This window comes from Pongo abelii, chromosome 12, assembly GCF_028885655.2.
Source record: "Pongo abelii isolate AG06213 chromosome 12, NHGRI_mPonAbe1-v2.0_pri, whole genome shotgun sequence".
Lineage (NCBI taxonomy): Eukaryota > Metazoa > Chordata > Mammalia > Primates > Hominidae > Pongo > Pongo abelii.
In genome coordinates this window covers 70,178,887-70,197,494 of record NC_071997.2, presented here as the reverse complement: position 1 = coordinate 70,197,494, position 18,608 = coordinate 70,178,887, and the positions used below count along the sequence as shown (strand labels likewise).

Genomic DNA, 18,608 nt, shown 5'->3' with positions numbered 1-18,608 from the left:
CTTTCTCATATCAATTTGGAAAAAAAAAAAATTCGATTTCCCCTGCCTTTCCTTGGAATGGTTTACATCTTCCTGGGTGGGTATCCACAAATGCAATAATTTTGGTACCTTAATTTTTTAAAAGTACAACTTTATTTGGGGATTCTCAATCCTCCTCGAGCAACGGTGTTGTGTGGTAGAAAGTATAAGAGCTTAGACCCAAGGTTGGGACCAAAGTCCAAACACTGGCTCCACTGGGATTAGCTCTGTGACCTCAAACTAATTACCTCACATTTTTTAGCTTGTTGTGGAGATTAAATGAGATGAGAACATCCCAACATTAAAAATGGGCAAAGAGCACGGGGAGTAGGAAGACCAGGAAGGATGCATATGAAAAGATGGCATCAATTAAAACAGGGAGATGTTCTTTTTTGGTAAAGATTAAAAAGGAGGACAGTGGCCGGGTGTGGTGGCTCAGACCTGTAATCCCAGCACTTTGGGAGGCTGAGGTGGGCAGATCACTTGAGGTCAGGAGTTCGAGACCAGCCTGGCTAATATAGCGAAACCCCATCTCTACTAAACAATACAAAAATTAGCTGGGTGTGGTGGTGGGCGCCTACAGTCCCAGCTACTTGGGAGGCAGAGGTAGGAGAATCATTTGAACCCGGGAGGCAGAGGTTGCAGTGAGCTGAGATCGCACCACTGACTCCAGCCTGAACGACAGAGCAAGACTCCATCTCAAAAAAAATAAATAAATAAATAAATAGGAGTACAGTATTCACTGTCAGTGTGGATGACTTCATGCTCTTGTGTATACGAGAGGATAAATCAGTTTGACCTTTCTTTTTGGTGGGAGGTTAAGTGTGAGAGTGAGGGGAATAGCTTGATTCTATGCTAACTGAGTTTAAAAGGTTGGGTTCCCTTCCTAATGTTTCCTCTAGAAGTAACCAGATGATGATGTGTCTAGGATGGTGTTTATCTGTTTTCAGTTATAGGAAAAAATCAGAAACAACTCATAAGCTCATTGATTAGCAATTGGTAAAGCAGTTGGGTGGGGTGGCTTGTGCCTGTAATCTCAGCACTTTGGGAGGCTGAGGCAGGTGGATCATTTGAGGCCAGGAGTTTGAGACCAGCCTAGGCGACATGGCAAAACCTTGTCTCCACAAAAAATACCAAAATTAGCCAGGTGTGGTGACATGCCTATAGTCCCAGCTACTCAGGAGGCTGAAGTGCAGGGAGATGGATTGAACCCAGGAGGTTGAGGCTGCAGTGAGCTGTGATTGCGCCACTGCACTTCAACCTGGGTGACAGAGTAAGACCCTGTCCCCCGCCCCCCCAAAAATTTGATAAGGCAGACCACATTTACCTATATTCTGTCAGGGGAGTTAGAGATCCGACAGAAGACAAACCACTCTTCCTCTGTGAACTGAATCTGCTTTAGAGAAATTAAGTCTTTGGGACAACAAAACCAACTAAAGTTGTAATCAATGGGCATCCAACTTGGAGTTCTTCATTTTTTCCCTAATTTCATGTTCCTATGTGATGTGGTCAGTTTTCTGTTTTAAGTAGAGGAGATATGAAAGAAAACACATTCCTCCAGTCCATCCAGCAGCAGCATTTGTCCACTTAGCCACAGCTTCACATACCCTCTCTTAGCAGCCCTGGGCCCCACCAGCTCCTACCTGCCCTTCTAGTGTGGCCTCAGAACCTGTCTATGAACTGGCTGTGTCCATCTCTGCCTGCAGACATTCTGTACCCCTACCCCCATGTCTTGCCTGCCCTGCTTCTCTCTACATTTCTGAAATTTGCCCTGTTGGAAGCCCCACTCAGGTCCTGCCTTGTCCCCTCCTGTTGACTAAAGGGCTGTCACATATTTATTACCTCTGCCAATTCAGTGTATAGGACCCATGTTTTATACCCCCTTCTCCCCAAGCCCCAGACTTAAATAAAAATGTTCGTTGTTAGAAATGACCCTGGGTTGGTGATGTAGAGATCTATAACTTGTGCCAGTTCTTAAGTATTGCCTTTCTGCTCCAAATTCACCCTCAGTTGCCTGATCTCTGAAAATGGGTCTGGGCCCTTTAAATGTTTTTTCTTTGCCTTTTGTAAGTAAAGGGCTCTGAAGGGGACCTTGTACGAGGAAGGGATTTTTCTCCCTGATTTCATGTGTGCGCACGCGCATGCTTTTCCTGCACTCCTATATTCCTGCAGGGCACACCTTTCTCCAGCATCTGTTGCTCTGTTTTCTACAGCTCTGGCATCAGTGGTGGTACCAGGAACCTAAGACTGGGTGGTCCTCATCCAACCCAGATCATTGCTTCCTACAGCCTCTCAGCCCCCATGTGTGTACCCCAAGCCCCCCTGGTTCTGGCCGTCTGGTGAGCTAGCCTCCTGATCTTTGTCCTGAACACAACCCTAAGCTGCTCTGGCCTAGGGTATACATTGACGTGGCAAGCTCCTATGGAGGGAGGCCTCTTCACTCCGGTCCAGCAGCACCCGATGACTCCCTGTGTGTGCCCCTCCTTCCTTCTGTCTGCTTGACTGTCTATACCCAGACTTGCTTGCCTGTACCCTAGAGGGTTGCCCCTGCTGCTTGGTGACTGTGGGGGATCTCTGGCCTAGGTACCCAGGAGTTTTTCTGCCATCTATACTTTCTTCAACAAACTCAGAAAAACCCCCTGCCCTACCAAATTTTGGGGGATATTTTTCATCTGTTCCAGGGCATCCTTTAGATGGTTATTCCATCTTTATAGTTACTCAAGAATCACATTTATTGTATTAAACTTCCCTTGCTTAGATTACTATTTGGTTTCCACCTGCTGGTTGAACCCAGACTGAAAAACATTCTGTGCAGCTCACCTAAGCAAGCAGAAGGATGAATCAGAGAGAAGTCTTTAGAGATTTCTGAGGGCTCACTGACAGCCTGCCAGAGTCCACTTGCTTGTACATAGGTCCTAGAGATTGGAGTGGAAGCATTTACCAAGCCACGTACAAGCTCTTACCAAGGGCTTCCAAAATGCATTAAGCTCCCCAGGAAGGGACCGCTTGCATTCCAGTATTTCTTTTCTAAAATGACTGTCAGCTGGGGCAACATGAGGAGACCTTGTCTCTACAAAAAAATTTAAAAAATTAGTTGGGTATGGTGGTGTATCCCAGCTACTCGAGAGGCTGAGATGGAAGGATTGCTTGGGCCTAGGAGGTTGAGGCTGCAATGATCAGGCAACTGTAGTCTAGCCTGGGCGATAGCGGAGACCCTGTGTCAAAAACAAAAAATGATTGTCCCACCTTAGGTAAGTAGATGCCCCCAGGTTGCAAATCTGTACTAAGGATCTTCCTCTAGATATGCTTCCCATGACTGTCATGGCCTTGTAGGTTACAGTTGCTAGAGGTCCATCTCTCTCCAGAAAGGAGGTAGAGATGCCCCATTTTGGGATAGGGTGCAGGAGGGATGACGGGTCTGCTGCGGAGGAAGATGGCACCCTCACCTGGAAGCACTGCTGAATCCCACACACCTGCACACCCATGAGTCTGCTGCCTTTGGTGGTCTGGGGCTGACTGTGGGAAATGAGGGGGCGGCTGTACTTCTCACCCCAGTTTACCTCTTCAGATCTTGCCCCCACCCTCACGTCTAACATGGAGTCAGCATTGCTGAAATTCTTATCTCCTAAGTCTAGCAAGTTATTTAAATTTTTCTGTTATCCTTTAGTTCTTCATAAGTGACGCAGTTTTCTATAAACATATCTGTAATTCAGCACACATATGATTTTTCCATTGTCATCTCTTAGGAGAAAGGGTGTATATATATATAATCTGGTTTCTACTGAACACTGTGTTCAGTAAACTTGTCCAGATGACCAAAGTATCTGTTCCTTTAGCAAATGCTGGGTGAGTCTCAGGTACCATGTGCTGGAGTATAATGGTGGTGCAGTGTGAAGACCTTGACTGTGGAGGGTTCCCAGGCCAGAGGCATCCTGATCAGGAGCAGATATCCTGACTCCTGGGTAGTGAGGCTGGTGTTTAGGCTGGGGCATACCCATGGGCAGGAAATCTCTTAGAAGAGAGAAAGAAGTGATGAAGCCCTGAGTTCAACCTCTGGGAATGGAGAAGAAAGGAGTTCTAGAAAACAACAGACACATAGCTACAGTTAGGCTCTGAGGGAGCAGTAGCATATTGGTGGTGGTCTGGGGGAACTTGGGGAACAGCATGAGCAGGGAGGGTGTGTCCAGGGGACTGAAGACTTGGGAAATAGGACATATTTGGGAGCATAGTGGGAAAGGAGGCTGTAGGCTATTGCAGGCTCTGTGGAATAGAGGAGAGATGAGGAGGGGAGCTATCAGTGCTGTTATGGAAGCACCTGGCTCCTGGCTGAATGCGCAGAGCAGGAAGCAACTCAAGGTAATGTGGGGTTTTCACCAGGTGCCTGGGAACTTGATCAATTGCACACAGAGGCCCGAGGAAGAGGGACTCCACAAGGCATGTGGAAGCTAATATCTGGAGTTAGTTGGTTGACCCGTGAACCCTCCTTTTGGAGGTGATGCTCATGGCATTGAATGGATGAGTTTGTAAAGAGAAGACTACTAAAGAGGCAGTGAAGGACAGACTTTGAGAAATGTGCTTCATTTAGGGTTTGGTGGAGGAGGCAGACTCCTGAAGAGCTATTGGAGGTTGTATCATCCCATTTTACAAAGGAGGAAAGTGAGGCTTAGAGAGGTCGGGTAACTTGCCTACGGTCACACAGCCAGTAGGTAGCATAACCAGAATTTAATCCTGGTCCTGTCACTCCAGATGCCAAACTGGTTTTCCAGACTGAAAATGGATCTGGGACATCTCCATCCTCAAACGTCTGCTACCCTTATTTTTAAATTGCATAATCTTTCCACCTAGACCTAAAACCCTCTTCAGTTTTACTAAAGGCAGGGCAGAATGGCCTCTGGGAGGGTTAATTCCCTTATCCTTTTTTCCCAAAAGTTCTGTATGTGTTTATTTGAAGAATATATCTAGTGGCTAATTTGATTTGAAATGATGAATATCATTTGAGAAAATTGGCCACACTAGGCTTTCGGGGGGTTGTAATCAGTGGGGACCAGAATATGTCCTGCCAGATGCTTTGATCTATAATGTTGCCTGTGGGACTGTGTAGGTGAGTAGATTCATTGTAAATACGTTTCCCTTTTAATTTTGAACATAAAGGCTAAAAGTAATGGCTGGGAACCAAATTCCTTAAATCTAGCTGACAGTCGTTCCGTGACTTACAGACTGGAGAGCAGAGGCAGACCATCATCTTAGCTGAGTGCCAGCCTCTTGGTAAGGGAGTCCAGGGAGTCCTGAGGCTCCCTTGCCCCGGCGAGAACCCAGGCCAGGCCTCTTTCCCCAATCAAGGAACAAGCTCTAGGTGTGGCCCAGCTCTTCTGGTCCCACTGAGCTGCTCCACTCACACCCTTATCACTCCACCATCTGCCAGCAGTGCTGGGAGCTGTTGTCTCCCCTAGAGCCATTTAGCTGCAAACTGTCTCTGTCTCTGTTTATCCAAGCAGAACCTGGAAAGGGCTGGCAAGAACCAGGCAACAGATGGGACAGCCAGAGAGGTGAGGACTTAGGTAAACCACTCTTGCCAGACTCCCGGAGGTGGTGGGGAGGGCAAAGGGCAGAGTGAACATGCTCCTCTGGCCTCGTGATATGGCAGGGAGCTTGGGCTCTTTCTCTCTGAGGATTTGTGTGTCCTGTTGGAGCAGGAAAGTGAGCAGGAACCAGGATGCCCCCTAGACATGGAGGCTGCTAACTCTGACACTCCTGGGGTTTAGTCAGAAGCTTGAATTTCCAGCCCCTTTCTCTCAGCCTGAGTGGGTTGGGGGTGACTGGTCATTTTATTTTACGGTTACAAGGAGGCCTTGCTTTTCTTTCATCCTTAATCTTGGTAGTAGGAGAAAGTGCAGGGCAGTCTTGGCACAGGTCGTGGGTCTGGCTTGTACGTATTGCTCGTTCTGTCCCTGGCTAGTTACTATTGGGCATCTTTTTAGCTTGCCTGAGCCCATGGCGGGGGAGTCAGACCCTGCCTGAGTTCTGGGGGAGAGTCCTCATGGCTGCTGGTGGCCACATCCAAATGCTTTTTGGCTAGCAGTTTTGCTTCAGTGCTACAGGGCTCTCAGAATTGAAGGGAACCTTTTTAGGATCATTGGGTTCAGCGATTCCCAGTCTAGTGTCCACGAATGAAACGTTGAAATTGTTTCAGTATTTGAGTCCTAAGGAAAATAGCCTGTGTGGGCTAAGTAGGTATTGAAGATCTTTGCTTTGGTCAGAGTGAAACCAACCGAAGGTCATCTCATGTGGATGGGTGGGTGGGTGGGAGGGAAGCCTGGGGGAGGAGGGATCATAGCTTCTGATTTTTCTTTTTTTTTTAAAAAAAAAAGAGATAGGGTCTCACTCTGTCACTCAGCCTGGAGTACAGTGGTACAATCTCGGCTCACTGCAGCCTGGATCTTCTGGGTTCAAGCAGTCCCTCCCACCTCAGCCTCCTGAGTAGCTGGGACCACAGGTGCATGCCACTACACCCAGCTAATTTTTTTTTTTTTTAATGTAGACATGGGGTCTTGCTATGTTGCCCAGGTTGGTCTCGAACTCCTGGGCTCAAGGAATCCTCTCACCCTGGCTTCCTAAAATGTTGGGGTTACAGGCATGAGCCATGGCACCCAGCCCATAGCTTCTGATTAATAGAACATTGGGACAGTAGGAAAATGGGTGCCTTTGAAAACCATGGTTTTGCATGGGAGAAAAAAAATTAAAAACAGGCTCTTAGCCAAGAAACTAAGGTCTTGAGAAATGGGCTTCCCCAGGGTCATAAAGTCCACGTGAGTCACTGTCTGTTTTCACAGCTTGGTAATCTTTCCCATGTTCCAGTGCAATGTGTAGAAGAAACTAGAACTAGAAGGCCTGGGCGCAAGCCCTGACTCCATCACTTGCTGGATGGGAACCTGGGACTCTCAAAGCCTCATTTTTTCTCATTTTCTTTTAGGAGAGAGATGAATGGGGACTGCCTTTTGCCCAGAGCCTAGCCTGTAGAGTCACTAATGTTACTTAGGATAGTACACTGCCTCCCATATCTGATTGTTGACTCGTAGTTTTGTGAGTTAAGATGTATAAATACAGAGCTTTTAAAAAGTTATTTTAAGAAGATTAACCATGGAAAATAAGACATAAATCCCTTCAGTTCCTGCAGTCATAACCATATGCAGCAGCGTTTGCTTCCGTGATTGTGTGATGGTTGAAAACTCGCACTCTGGAGCTATCATTGCCTGGGTTTGAGTCCTGGCTCTACCATTTACCAGCTGTGTGACATTGGACAAGTTCAGTCACTTGTCCACCCACCCTGTGCCCCTACCCTGTGCCTCAGCGAAATAAGCAGTGGGAATTTAGAGTATCTGCCTCAAAGGATTGCTGGTGCCTGGTACATATTTGTTAAGGCAGGTGTGTTCGTGTTTCACTATTACATGTAGGAGCCTTTAGGACGTGGCATAGGCACAAGGGAAGGTGTGCAGGTAATAGGGATGGGTGTTGTGACAGCCTCTATGCAGCACTGTAGGGGTCGAATACGGTGATGCTGACACAGGCTTGGGGTGGGCTGTGGAACAGGGAACCCCTCATGGGGCTGTGTGCTGTGTCCCGGTCCCCAGCGTGCGGTGGAAGAGGCTGCTTACAGGGCAGACCATTGGTTAGCGTTAAAGGAGGTGAAAACACCCTCTCATCCCACCACCCTGAATAAACCCACTTTGTTTTTGTGTAGTATTTTATCTAGATTGTCACATAGTTTCAGCATCATGTCTGTACTGTTTTGTAAGCCATTTTTCAGCTAAGGTTTTCTCTGTTATACCATCTTTCTAAATATTTTCATTTCATTAAACAAAACCAACTGAAGTTTCAAAACTTTTCTGTCCCTGTTGGGGACAAGGTAAAAAGCTAAGGTTGCTTTGTGTTTGTATATGGGGTTTTCTCTTATTTCTGTTACAACAGAAAGTCTGTGTTTCACAGTGAGAGTTTATAACATCTTCCCCCAGCTTTGGGGTAAGTTTTCTTAAATTCTTCTTACGCAATGTAACTTCCTGCTGAAGAAAGGACATTGGAATTGGGTTTTCTGTCTGCGATGGGAATGTTTAGTCAGATATTTAGAGAGCTTTTTCCCACAGATATTTTTACGGGGGTCACTGCTTTATCCTCCTTTCCATGAACTTGGCTTTGTTCTAAGAGCCTACTAGAAGCTGAGTTCTCATGCAAGACACTGGGCCCAGGTCACAAGTGCACGGTGACATTTAACCTTGATGGAAATGTGCAGTTGAGAATCTTGTGTTTTCCACCTTCCTCTTCAGATTGGCTTGAAAGAAATACCCTTTAGCAAGTAATGGGAAGAGTTGCCTCAAATTGAGCCTTTGGGAATCTGAAGTCTTTTACAAGAAAGGCTGATCTGTTTCCTGAGGTGGGGCTGGGAGCTTGTAAGTGCCCCCATTTCTCTTTCTTTGGAGCCTCTTAGTAACTATCAATGTACCATGATCCCGTGCCATAATCAGCCTGTGGGACTTCACTGTTGACCTGGACCACGTAACTAGAATGTGGTTGAACCTCATAGAAAAAAGAGATCCAGAGAGTCCTGGATTGGGAGCCAGAAGGTGGTCTTGTCTAAGCCTTGTCACGTAACTCTTCCATAATATTCAGGCAAATCATCAGTCCCCTCTGAGCTTCCATTTTCTCCTGGTAAAGTGGCATCCCGCGCAATGAGAAATGAGCAGGAAAATGCCCTGCGGGCTGGAGGCCTTGAGCACTTAAAGTTGACGGTGGTGTTCCTGGGAAGGCCATTCATTAGTCCCTGTGTCTTGAGCCAAGGTGATGTGAGAACTGCACCTTGGCGTGGCCTTGATTGAGGAAATGAAAGGCTGAATTGTAGCAGATGAAGTTGGAAATCTTGCCAGGGGTCAGCAAGCTTATTCCTCAAAGCATCCTCAGAAGGATTGGTGTTTTCTGTGATAGAGGCTTCAAGTGGTTGTGGCTGGATTCCAGTTATTCATGGCCTCCCCCATAATCTAGATGTATAAACTTGTTAAATTATCTGGAGTCATTTTTACATATTATTCACCCTGTATCTTTCCTGGGAGAATTAGCTCTGGAAGTTCACAGCCTCCTATGTAAAGTACTGTGCTTCCCTTTTTTCTTCCCTAAGCTGTCCTCTTTTACTCCAGAAATTTTGGTAAAGGTCTATTAATGTTTAGATCCCTTTACTGAGTTAAATTTTTGCCAGGTATTTAGCTGTTCATAGTATGTGCTGTTTTTTCCTGAGTAGTTTTGCTCTGTCGCCCAGGTTGGAGTGCAGTGGCACGATCTCAGCTCAGTGCAACCTCAGCCTCCCAAGTAGCTTGGACTACAGGAGTATACCACCATACCTTTTTTGTATTTTTAGTAGAGGCAGGGTTTTTGCTATGTTGGCCAGGCTGGTCTCAAACTCCTGGCCTCAAGTGATCTGGTTTACAGGCGTGAGTCATTGTGCCTGGCCCCTTTGCAAATCTTTTTCTTCATTGTAGTTTTTCACCATCACGCATTTCCTGTTGCCCTTCCTTCCAGACTAGGAAGGGCCTGAGACCTAGAGACAGCAGTACTGGGTCAAGGGCTCACTTTAACATTAGGAGAATTGTCCCAAGTTAGGGAGAAGCTTTTCTTTTTGAGAAGTATTTGAGAAGTAACTGGAGTTATCACTGAAGTCTCCAAAGGTATGAGGTTAGGTTTTTCAAGAATAGTTTCGTGGGCAGGGGACCAGGGAGTGGGTGCTGCTGATTGGCTGTGGATGCAATCAAAGCCATGTGCTGAGTCTGCGGGGGTTGGGGGGAGTCATGAGTCTCTAGTCTGGGTGGGGTAAGTCTGAAAAACATTCAAAAGACCAATCTTAGTTTCTATAATAGTGGTGTTAACTACAGGAGCACTTGGGGAAGTCAAAGATCTTGTGGCCTCTGGCCACATGACTCCTGAGCAATAAAGGATTATAAAAACTGTGCTTACATTTTAGCAGAATTCAGGCCCCTCTCAGTCCTAATCTTGTGACCTTTCATTAGCCTCAGCCCCCTGAACAAGGAAGGGATCAGTTTTATGGAGGGACTGTTACCATCTTTGCTTCCAAGTTAAACTGTAAACTAAATTTCTCTGGTGGTTAGCTTGGCCTATGCCCAGGAATGAGTGGAGACAGCCAGCCTGTGAGGGTAGACGCAAGATGGAGTCAGCCATGCTAGATTTCTTACTGTCCATAATCTTTGCAAAGGTGGTTTCAACAGTAGTAAATACAAGCAACCAGATTAAGGTCTACTAGGCAGATCTTTAGAGAGACACAATAGCTTGTGAATTCCTGTTGATCTCATCTGGGCTCTCTAATGTGTAATAGTTTTACAGCATTCTCAGCATGACAAATATTTTTCTACTTTAGTACTGTTTGTTAGAATCCAGTGAACTTAAAAATCCTCTCCTTTTAAAAAGCAAATACTAGATTAAAATAGTCGCAAAGCTTTCTTTTAGGGATTGGAGAAGTGTGGCTACCTTTTGGCGTGGTACAGACTTGGAATCTGTTTGCCTTGGCTGGTATTCCAGTCTGCCCTTCTTTAAATGTGTACCTCCTCAGGTATAAAATGGGAATGAGTAATAGTACCTAAGGATAAATTCCCAGTTGAATTAACCTGATAAGAAAATCCTCAGCTCTTTATAGAACATTGCCATTCCACTTTTTTGGGCTATCTTTTAATGTCACCTTGGTTTAGATGTTCATTCTTGTATAGGTCATCCATGTCAATAGTGTTAGAACCTTGGATATCCCCAGCAAACTGTCTCATTACTCATTCTTTATTCTTCCATTGCTCACAGCCTGAAATCCTTTGATATTTCACCAAAATATCATTTGTATTTCCCTTTTTCTTTGTTTGTTCTACAAACAATAGAGATCTTAAATATACACTTCAGGTTTTGGCAAATGCATACATCCATGGAGCCTTCATCAGGATCAAGACTTACATGGTACATTTCTGTACCCCAGGAAGTTCCCTCCTATCCTTCTCTAAGTCCACCGCCTCCATCACTTTCAGATTTCTAGAACCTAAATTAGTTTTGCCTGTTCTTGAAGTTAATATAAATGAAAACTTGGGTCTGGCCTTCATTCACAATGTAATGTAATGTTTCATCCACAATAGTTTCCCTTTCTATTGCCGAGGGGTATACCATTGTATGCAGATGCCACAGTTTGATCATCTGTTCTGCTGATACTTGGGCTGTTGCCAGTTTTTGGCTATTGGGATAAAGCTGTCCTGAGTTCGCTTTCATTTTCTCTGAGATGCTCTGTGGTTCCTGTCTCCTGCTTCCTAGCCCTGCAACCTTGGGCAAGTGTCTTAATCTCTCTGCTTTGGTTTCCTTATCTGTAAAATGGTAGGTTGGAAAATAACTCAGGGTTGGGACTAACATTAAAAAAAAGAGAGAGATAGGGTCAGACACGCCTATAATCCCAGCACTTTGGGAGGCTGAAGCGGGAGGATCACCTTAGGTCGGGAGTTCGAGCCCAGCCTGAGCAACGTAACCAGTCCCTGTTTCTACATTTTAAAATCTCGAAGTTTTTCAAATGAAATAGAAGAGAACTTGAGAGTGAATGACATGCAACTGCACACAGTGCATCACACGTGTAAATAGAGTTTTGTGTGTGTGTGTGTGTGTATTTGTATACTAAACACAGTGTAAAATGTATTTGTTATAACTTAGGCAAATCGGTTTGCCAAGCACTGTATGTGCCTTTGTAAGCAAGGAAGTTGAACTCTCCTGAGGTTATTTAGTAATAAGTATTTCTAGCTTCAGCATGTCTAAAACAGTCACTTACATAGTGCTTGCTGTGAGCCAGGCACTATTTTAAAAGCTTTCCATATAACATCATATACTCACAACCATCCTTTGAAGTGGGCTTGATTCCCATTTTATATATGGAGAAGTTGAGACATGGACTATCCCACTTGCCCATGATCACAAAGCTAGAAAGGCAGGGCCAAGATTTGAACCTAGGCAGTGCAAGTGTAGAGTCTTTGCTGTAAACTACTATTCCTGGGGAGACAAGTAAAATAAATTGTATGTGCAAATGCAAATTGATAATTAATTGATACAGTACTCCACCCCTTTATTCCAGATATGAGAAATGAGTGTTGGACGTCGAAGAATAAAGTTGTTGGGTATCCTGATGATGGCAAATGTCTTCATTTATTTTATTATGGAAGTCTCCAAAAGCAGTAGCCAAGAAAAAAATGGAAAAGGGGAAGTAATAATACCCAAAGAGAAGTTCTGGAAGATATCTACCCCTCCCGAGGCATACTGGAACCGAGAGCAAGAGAAGCTGAACCGGCAGTACAACCCCATCCTGAGCATGCTGACCAACCAGACGGGGGAGGCGGGCAGGCTCTCCAATATAAGCCATCTGAACTACTGCGAACCTGACCTGAGGGTCACGTCGGTGGTTACGGGTTTTAACAACTTGCCGGACAGATTTAAAGACTTTCTGCTGTATTTGAGATGCCGCAATTATTCACTGCTTATAGATCAGCCGGATAAGTGTGCAAAGAAACCCTTCTTGTTGCTGGCGATTAAGTCCCTCACTCCACATTTTGCCAGAAGGCAAGCAATTCGGGAATCCTGGGGCCAAGAAAGCAACGCAGGGAACCAAACGGTGGTGCGAGTCTTCCTGCTGGGCCAGACACCCCCAGAGGACAACCACCCCGACCTTTCAGATATGCTGAAATTTGAGAGTGAGAAGCACCAAGACATTCTTATGTGGAACTACAGAGACACTTTCTTCAACTTGTCTCTGAAGGAAGTGCTGTTTCTCAGGTGGGTAAGTACTTCCTGCCCAGACACTGAGTTTGTTTTCAAGGGCGATGACGATGTTTTTGTGAACACCCATCACATCCTGAATTACTTGAATAGTTTATCCAAGACCAAAGCCAAAGATCTGTTTATAGGTGATGTGATCCACAATGCTGGACCTCATCGGGATAAGAAGCTGAAGTACTACATCCCAGAAGTTGTTTACTCTGGCCTCTACCCACCCTATGCAGGGGGAGGGGGGTTCCTCTACTCCGGCCACCTGGCCCTGAGGCTGTACCGTATCACTGACCGGGTCCATCTCTACCCCATTGATGACGTTTATACTGGAATGTGCCTTCAGAAACTCGGCCTCGTTCCAGAGAAACACAAAGGCTTCAGGACATTTGATATTGAGGAGAAAAACAAAAATAACATCTGCTCCTATGTAGATCTGATGTTAGTACATAGTAGAAAACCTCAAGAGATGATTGATATCTGGTCTCAGTTGCAGAGTGCTCATTTAAAATGCTAAAATAGATACAAACTCAATTTTGCATAGAAAGGTGTATTTTGAATAGTTCCCATGTTGTGTTCTCACATTAGAGTAATTTCTATATTAAACCATGAAAATTGCCTTTATGAGTGATATCCATTTGAGGGCCTCTAAACCCTTCAATTTGGTACTCACGTGAAGAGGGAAAGCGGAAGATGGTAATTTTTTTTACGGATGATATGGCAGGATGATTGGTTCTGATCTTACCGGCTAGTGGTCATTTTTAAAAAACTTGTACCCTCTTATCTGAAATCCTGTTTCTGGAATTTGACCATTTTAAGTTATTTTGTTTGCCCTTTTCTATAATATTCCTAGTTCCCATAATAATGACTGGTTTATTTGTAATTCAGGTATTTATAAACCTATTGGCTACAAAGACTTTGTTAAACGTGATCCAGTGGTTTTCGTGAAATGGAATTATGTTTATTTTTATGGGATTTGGGTAAATTTTAAATTGTCTAGAAAACTGAATTTTCAGTTGTCATTTGTGGAATTCAGTTTTTCAATTGTGGAAATTTCCTACCACCCCAACAGTATTTGTGTGTGTTAATTAATTTTGCTAAATGAGAATCATTGTGTGACCTCATCTAATTTATCTTGTTGTGATGTTATGGTCATAATAAGGAGAAAGAGGGTTTAATTTTTCTTGTATTTGGTTTGCTGGTGGTATCATAGTGTAATTTTAGTATTTGAAAATGAGTATGATTCCTTAATGGCCAACTGAAGATTGAATTGCCCCTAACAACCATATCGTGTTAGTGAATTTTCAGTATGGACCAGGAAGGCATATGTATTTTGAACTTGAGTGAAAAGATTGAAGTTGCAGACTTTTGCATAAATGGTTTGTCAGTTTAAAATTCCAGAATTTATTATTGCCATATTTTCACATGCTGCTTATACAAGATTATTATTCTGAGTAGTAATTGCTTCCCTGTCTATGTAGAAGTGCCTGTGTTTTTATTTATTGTTCAGATCAAAGACCAAAACATTTTCTTAAATATATTTTATGTAATATTTTATTTGTATACAGTGTCGTTGACGAAATATTTAACTAGAGCATGATATTTTAAATGTTAAGGTGTAACATATGTTAAATAAAACTGTTATTTTTGAATTTTAAAATTTGTTTTTTGGGGGTATGAACTACTAGAGTTTAAAATTCTGCCAAACTATTACTTATATGTACTATTGTGTAACATACTTTCTTGAAATACTTTTGTTTATAGAATTGAAGGTTCTTATCAGATGGGATACTGGGGACTATAAACAATGGAAATAAAGCCACTGTATTTTTAATTTTTTGTGTAATGTGTAATCTATAATCCTTTTGTTTCCCATATTTGAGAACATTTTTCCCTGAAAGAGGCCAGTTTCCTCCCCAGAAACCATTACAGTAGTGTTGAACTATCACTGTCTCTCAGTGCGTCATCCATCTTTGCATTTAAAATCCCCAAAGTGCTTTCCCGTTTAAAGTCTTTAACGAAAAGTGAGAATATTTATTTATGCTTCCATTTTCAGTGAGTATAAATAATTTAATTAGGGAGTGGTGTGGCATTGTAAAGATTGTGTTATCCTAAGCCATTTCTATTTTGGAGTTTGTAGCCACAAAGATGAAATATAGAGGCAGCCTTGGCTACTCAATTTCCTTTCATAGACCCACGTTGAGAAGACACTACTAACGTCCAGTGGGAAACAAGTAGACAATTGATGAAGCTCAAAAAACAGAAGGGTTAGTGTTGTAAGAGCAAACAGTCTGTTTGGAATGTGGAAGTCATTTCTGAGCAAGTGTGAGGACACAGGTGCTTGATTTGAGATCGAAGACTATATTCAGCCTGGTCTTCCTGAAGGTTTCCTGGGGCCTGCATCTACCTTCTACTCCCATGGCTGCTAGCACACACCTCCCAGAGGGCCGCATCGCCACATTACGGTTAGAGGAGAGGAAAGAAGAAGCTCTGAGAACATTCACCGGTAATTGGATCACATTTGCATTTGTCCGAAAAACCTGACCATGCATTCTCAGGTAATAGGTTTCTCCTCTCAGAGGAATTTCAATTTTTTTTCTTGTTAGAGATTCCCCTTCTCTGAGGTTTCAAGTCTCTTGTAGAGAAAGAAGAGATGGAGCAGGTTTTGAATGAGGTGTGGAGGGCCACTGGGGGGCCTTTTGTGAGCCTTCAGTCCACATGTGTGCTGTTGTTTGAACATGAGTTCTTGGTGCTGATGACATTTGGATGAGATGATCTCTGGTCCTTCTTCGTTTGGCAAAAGTTGTGCAATGGCTGCCCAAGCCCACCACACTGGTCATTGCTGCCCTGTGAGATGGACCTCATGGGCTTTTTAGCAGAGCACATTAGGTTTTAGAGCTTTACACATGCTTAGGCTCTGTTATGGCACAAACCCTTAAATCCAGGAAGGCCTCTATTGGTGCCCACAATATGGGTTCTCACCTGATCCCCCATCTCACGGATGGAACTGCTGTAAGTCTAACTTATTCTTTGAGAACTGCTGAACAATTTAGGCCTCAAGGGAAACTGGTATTTTGGGCCCTTTTCTTGGCTATTCCCAAGTCATGTTGATTTTGAGTTTGAAGGTCGAAAAGGCTGAAAGCATTGCCAGGGTTTGGACTATTCATAAACCCAAGCAAGTCTTAAAAAAAGAATGCAAGAGACAAGAATGGCTCATTCCCCTTCCTGATCCTGGTTATACCCATCAAGAGAGGCTGGAAAGAAGAACAGGAAGTTGGGGGAGTGCTTTGTTACACTTGGAAATTGAGTCAAGAATTAAAGACACCCAAAGTGGGCCATCTTCTCCTTGTCCACTCCTGATTGGTGGTGATGCAGAATATTTGATGTCCCGGGTCATCTTGACTTTCTCAGATGCAAAAAGGGAGGGTGACTGTAATAATGCAAAGGATGGGAAGCTGAAATGAATGAAGCCTTCACTTGGGCCATAGTTTAACTTCCCCGTGATTTGCCTTCTGATGAAAAATGCCAGATGAAGTGAAAATTCTTGTTTCTTGCCTAGAACAGGAAAATACATATTTTACATGCTGGGCTATTGAGGCTATGAAATATTGGCTAGAAACATTGGCCAAATAAGATTTTTTGAACTGAACTTTATTTACATTAATCTGAAAAATTGAAGTATTCTGACTCATGAAGTTCTCAAAGTAATACACTAAAAAAGTTTTGCCCTTAATACCATTATATCTTGAAACATAGAGGCCAAGAATGAGGGACTTCTGTCTTTAAAGAGCCCTAAAAATCTTGTTTGCTCACATGACATGAATTACCATATTTGTTGTAAATGCGCAACTTTGTATATACTAAAAGCACTGCCAATATGATTTTTTATCAATTGTGCCTCAGTTAGAGATATTAAAATGTGACATCTTAAATATTACATATTAGAATAATTGAAATACAGCATGAGTCTTTATATATTTTTTTAAACCCTTAAATTGAAAGATGGAGTCCTAGGCCGGGCATGGTGGCTCACGCCTGTAATCCCAGCACTTTGGGAGGCCAAGGGGGGGGGTGGATCATGAGGTCAGGAGTTCGAGACCAGCCTGGCCAACATAGTGAAACCCCGTTTCTACTAAAAATACCAAAAATTAGCCGGGCGTGGTGGCAGCGCCTGTAATTCCAGCTACTTGGGAGGCTGAGGCAGGAGAATGGCTTGAACCCAGGAGGCGCAGGTTGCAGTGAGCCGAGATCACACCACTGCACTCCAGCCTGGGCAACAGAGCGAGACTCCATCTCAAAAAAAAAAAAAAAAAAAAGAGTCCTGTTCAGGTGCATTTCCTGCTTCTGTCACTTTGACCTGTGTTTATGAATTCTCATCCCAAGCAACCCTGGTGGCTTTTGAGCTTTGTCAGTTGCTTTCTTCTTGGCTGTTGTGCATGGTGAAAGGGGATGTATTAACTGCACGGAAGCAGCAAGAGTAGTTGTTGTAATTTGATTGTAATCCAAGGACTTATTTCTAAGTCAGGGGCCTGGCAGTTGAACAAAGTGTTTGCAGCTTCCTGACAGCTGCCCCACATGGGATTGGAGGGTGGGCCTTTGATGCTCCTCAAGCAAAATAAGCCACATGGAGAACTTGCATCGTAAGTGTTAGCGAGGGCTCACCTCACTGCCTTGGAAACTTACCATCCTGTGACTCGCCCTTTCCCAGCCTGTCTTCAACTCACATCCTCTCTTCCTGCTCATCACCCCAGCCCTTCCTGAAGTTGGCTTTCCTAGCTATTCTACTGGGCACCAACTTCCACCACCTCTTTAAAAAGTATCTCAAGTACAAAATAAACATTATCCTATTCTTGGTTTGGGTTTTTCCAGAAAACAGACTTTAAGACAGGGATTCTATAGCTCAGGTAGACTTTTTTAGTGGAAGTGCAGGCACAAAGTTTGGCAGGAAGTGGCCCTTGGAAGGCAGCAGATGAGGAGTGTGAAGCCACTGCCACTGTGGGATTGGAGCTCAACCCCACAGGGAATCTGGAGAACAGTGCAGAATACATGCCTCAGAATGCACCTGTCTGAGGCTTGAAGGAGCTGAACTTTTTTTTTTTTTTTTTTTTTGAGATGGAGACTTGCTCTGTTGCCCAGGATGGAGTGGGCGCAATTAGTGGCATGATCTTGGCTCACTGCAACCTCCGTCTCCCAGGATGAAGTGATTCTCCTGCCTCAGCCTCCCGAATAGCTGGGATTAGAGGCGCCCATCAGTGTGCCCAGCTAATTTTTGTATTTTCAATAGAGATGGGGTTTTGCCATGTTGGCCAGGCTGGTCTTGAACTCCTGACCTCAGGTGATCCACCTCGGCCTCAGCAAAGTGCTGGGATTACAGGCGTGAGTCACCGCGCCCCACCTGAACTACTTTTTATTTCTATTTTTTTAAGACGGAGTCTCTCTCTGTTGCCCAGGCTAGAGTGTAATGGTGCAATCTCAGCTCACTGCAACCTCTGCCTCCTGGGTTCAAGCAATTCTCCTGGCTCAGCCTCCCAAGTAGCTGAGATCACAGGCATGTGCCACTCGTCCGGCTAATTTTTGTATTTTTAGTAGAGATGGAGTTTCACCATGTTGGTCAGGCTGATCTTGAACTCCTGACCTCTAGTCATCTGCCCGCCTTGGCCTCCCAAAGTGCTGGGATTACAGGCAAGAGCCACCGTGCCTGGCCTTAGTAGATTGTAGAATTCTGCTGGAACCATCACTCCACTACAAAGCCAATTTGGTTTTAA

The 18,608-nt window shown here is 44.2% G+C and overlaps 1 protein-coding gene across 1 annotated transcript in view; it reads left to right on the top strand.

Moving 5' to 3' along the window:
- Positions 1–14,677, top strand: part of B3GNT2 (UDP-GlcNAc:betaGal beta-1,3-N-acetylglucosaminyltransferase 2) — a 28,696-nt gene extending 14,019 nt beyond the window's left edge. Inside the window, exon 2 of the mRNA XM_024242799.3 lies at positions 12,158–14,677. Coding sequence (XP_024098567.1) covers positions 12,167–13,360 — 1,194 coding nt within the window. The 5' untranslated portion in view covers positions 12,158–12,166 and the 3' untranslated portion in view covers positions 13,361–14,677. The remainder of the gene's footprint in view (positions 1–12,157) is intronic.
- Positions 14,678–18,608: the final 3,931 nt, after the last annotated feature.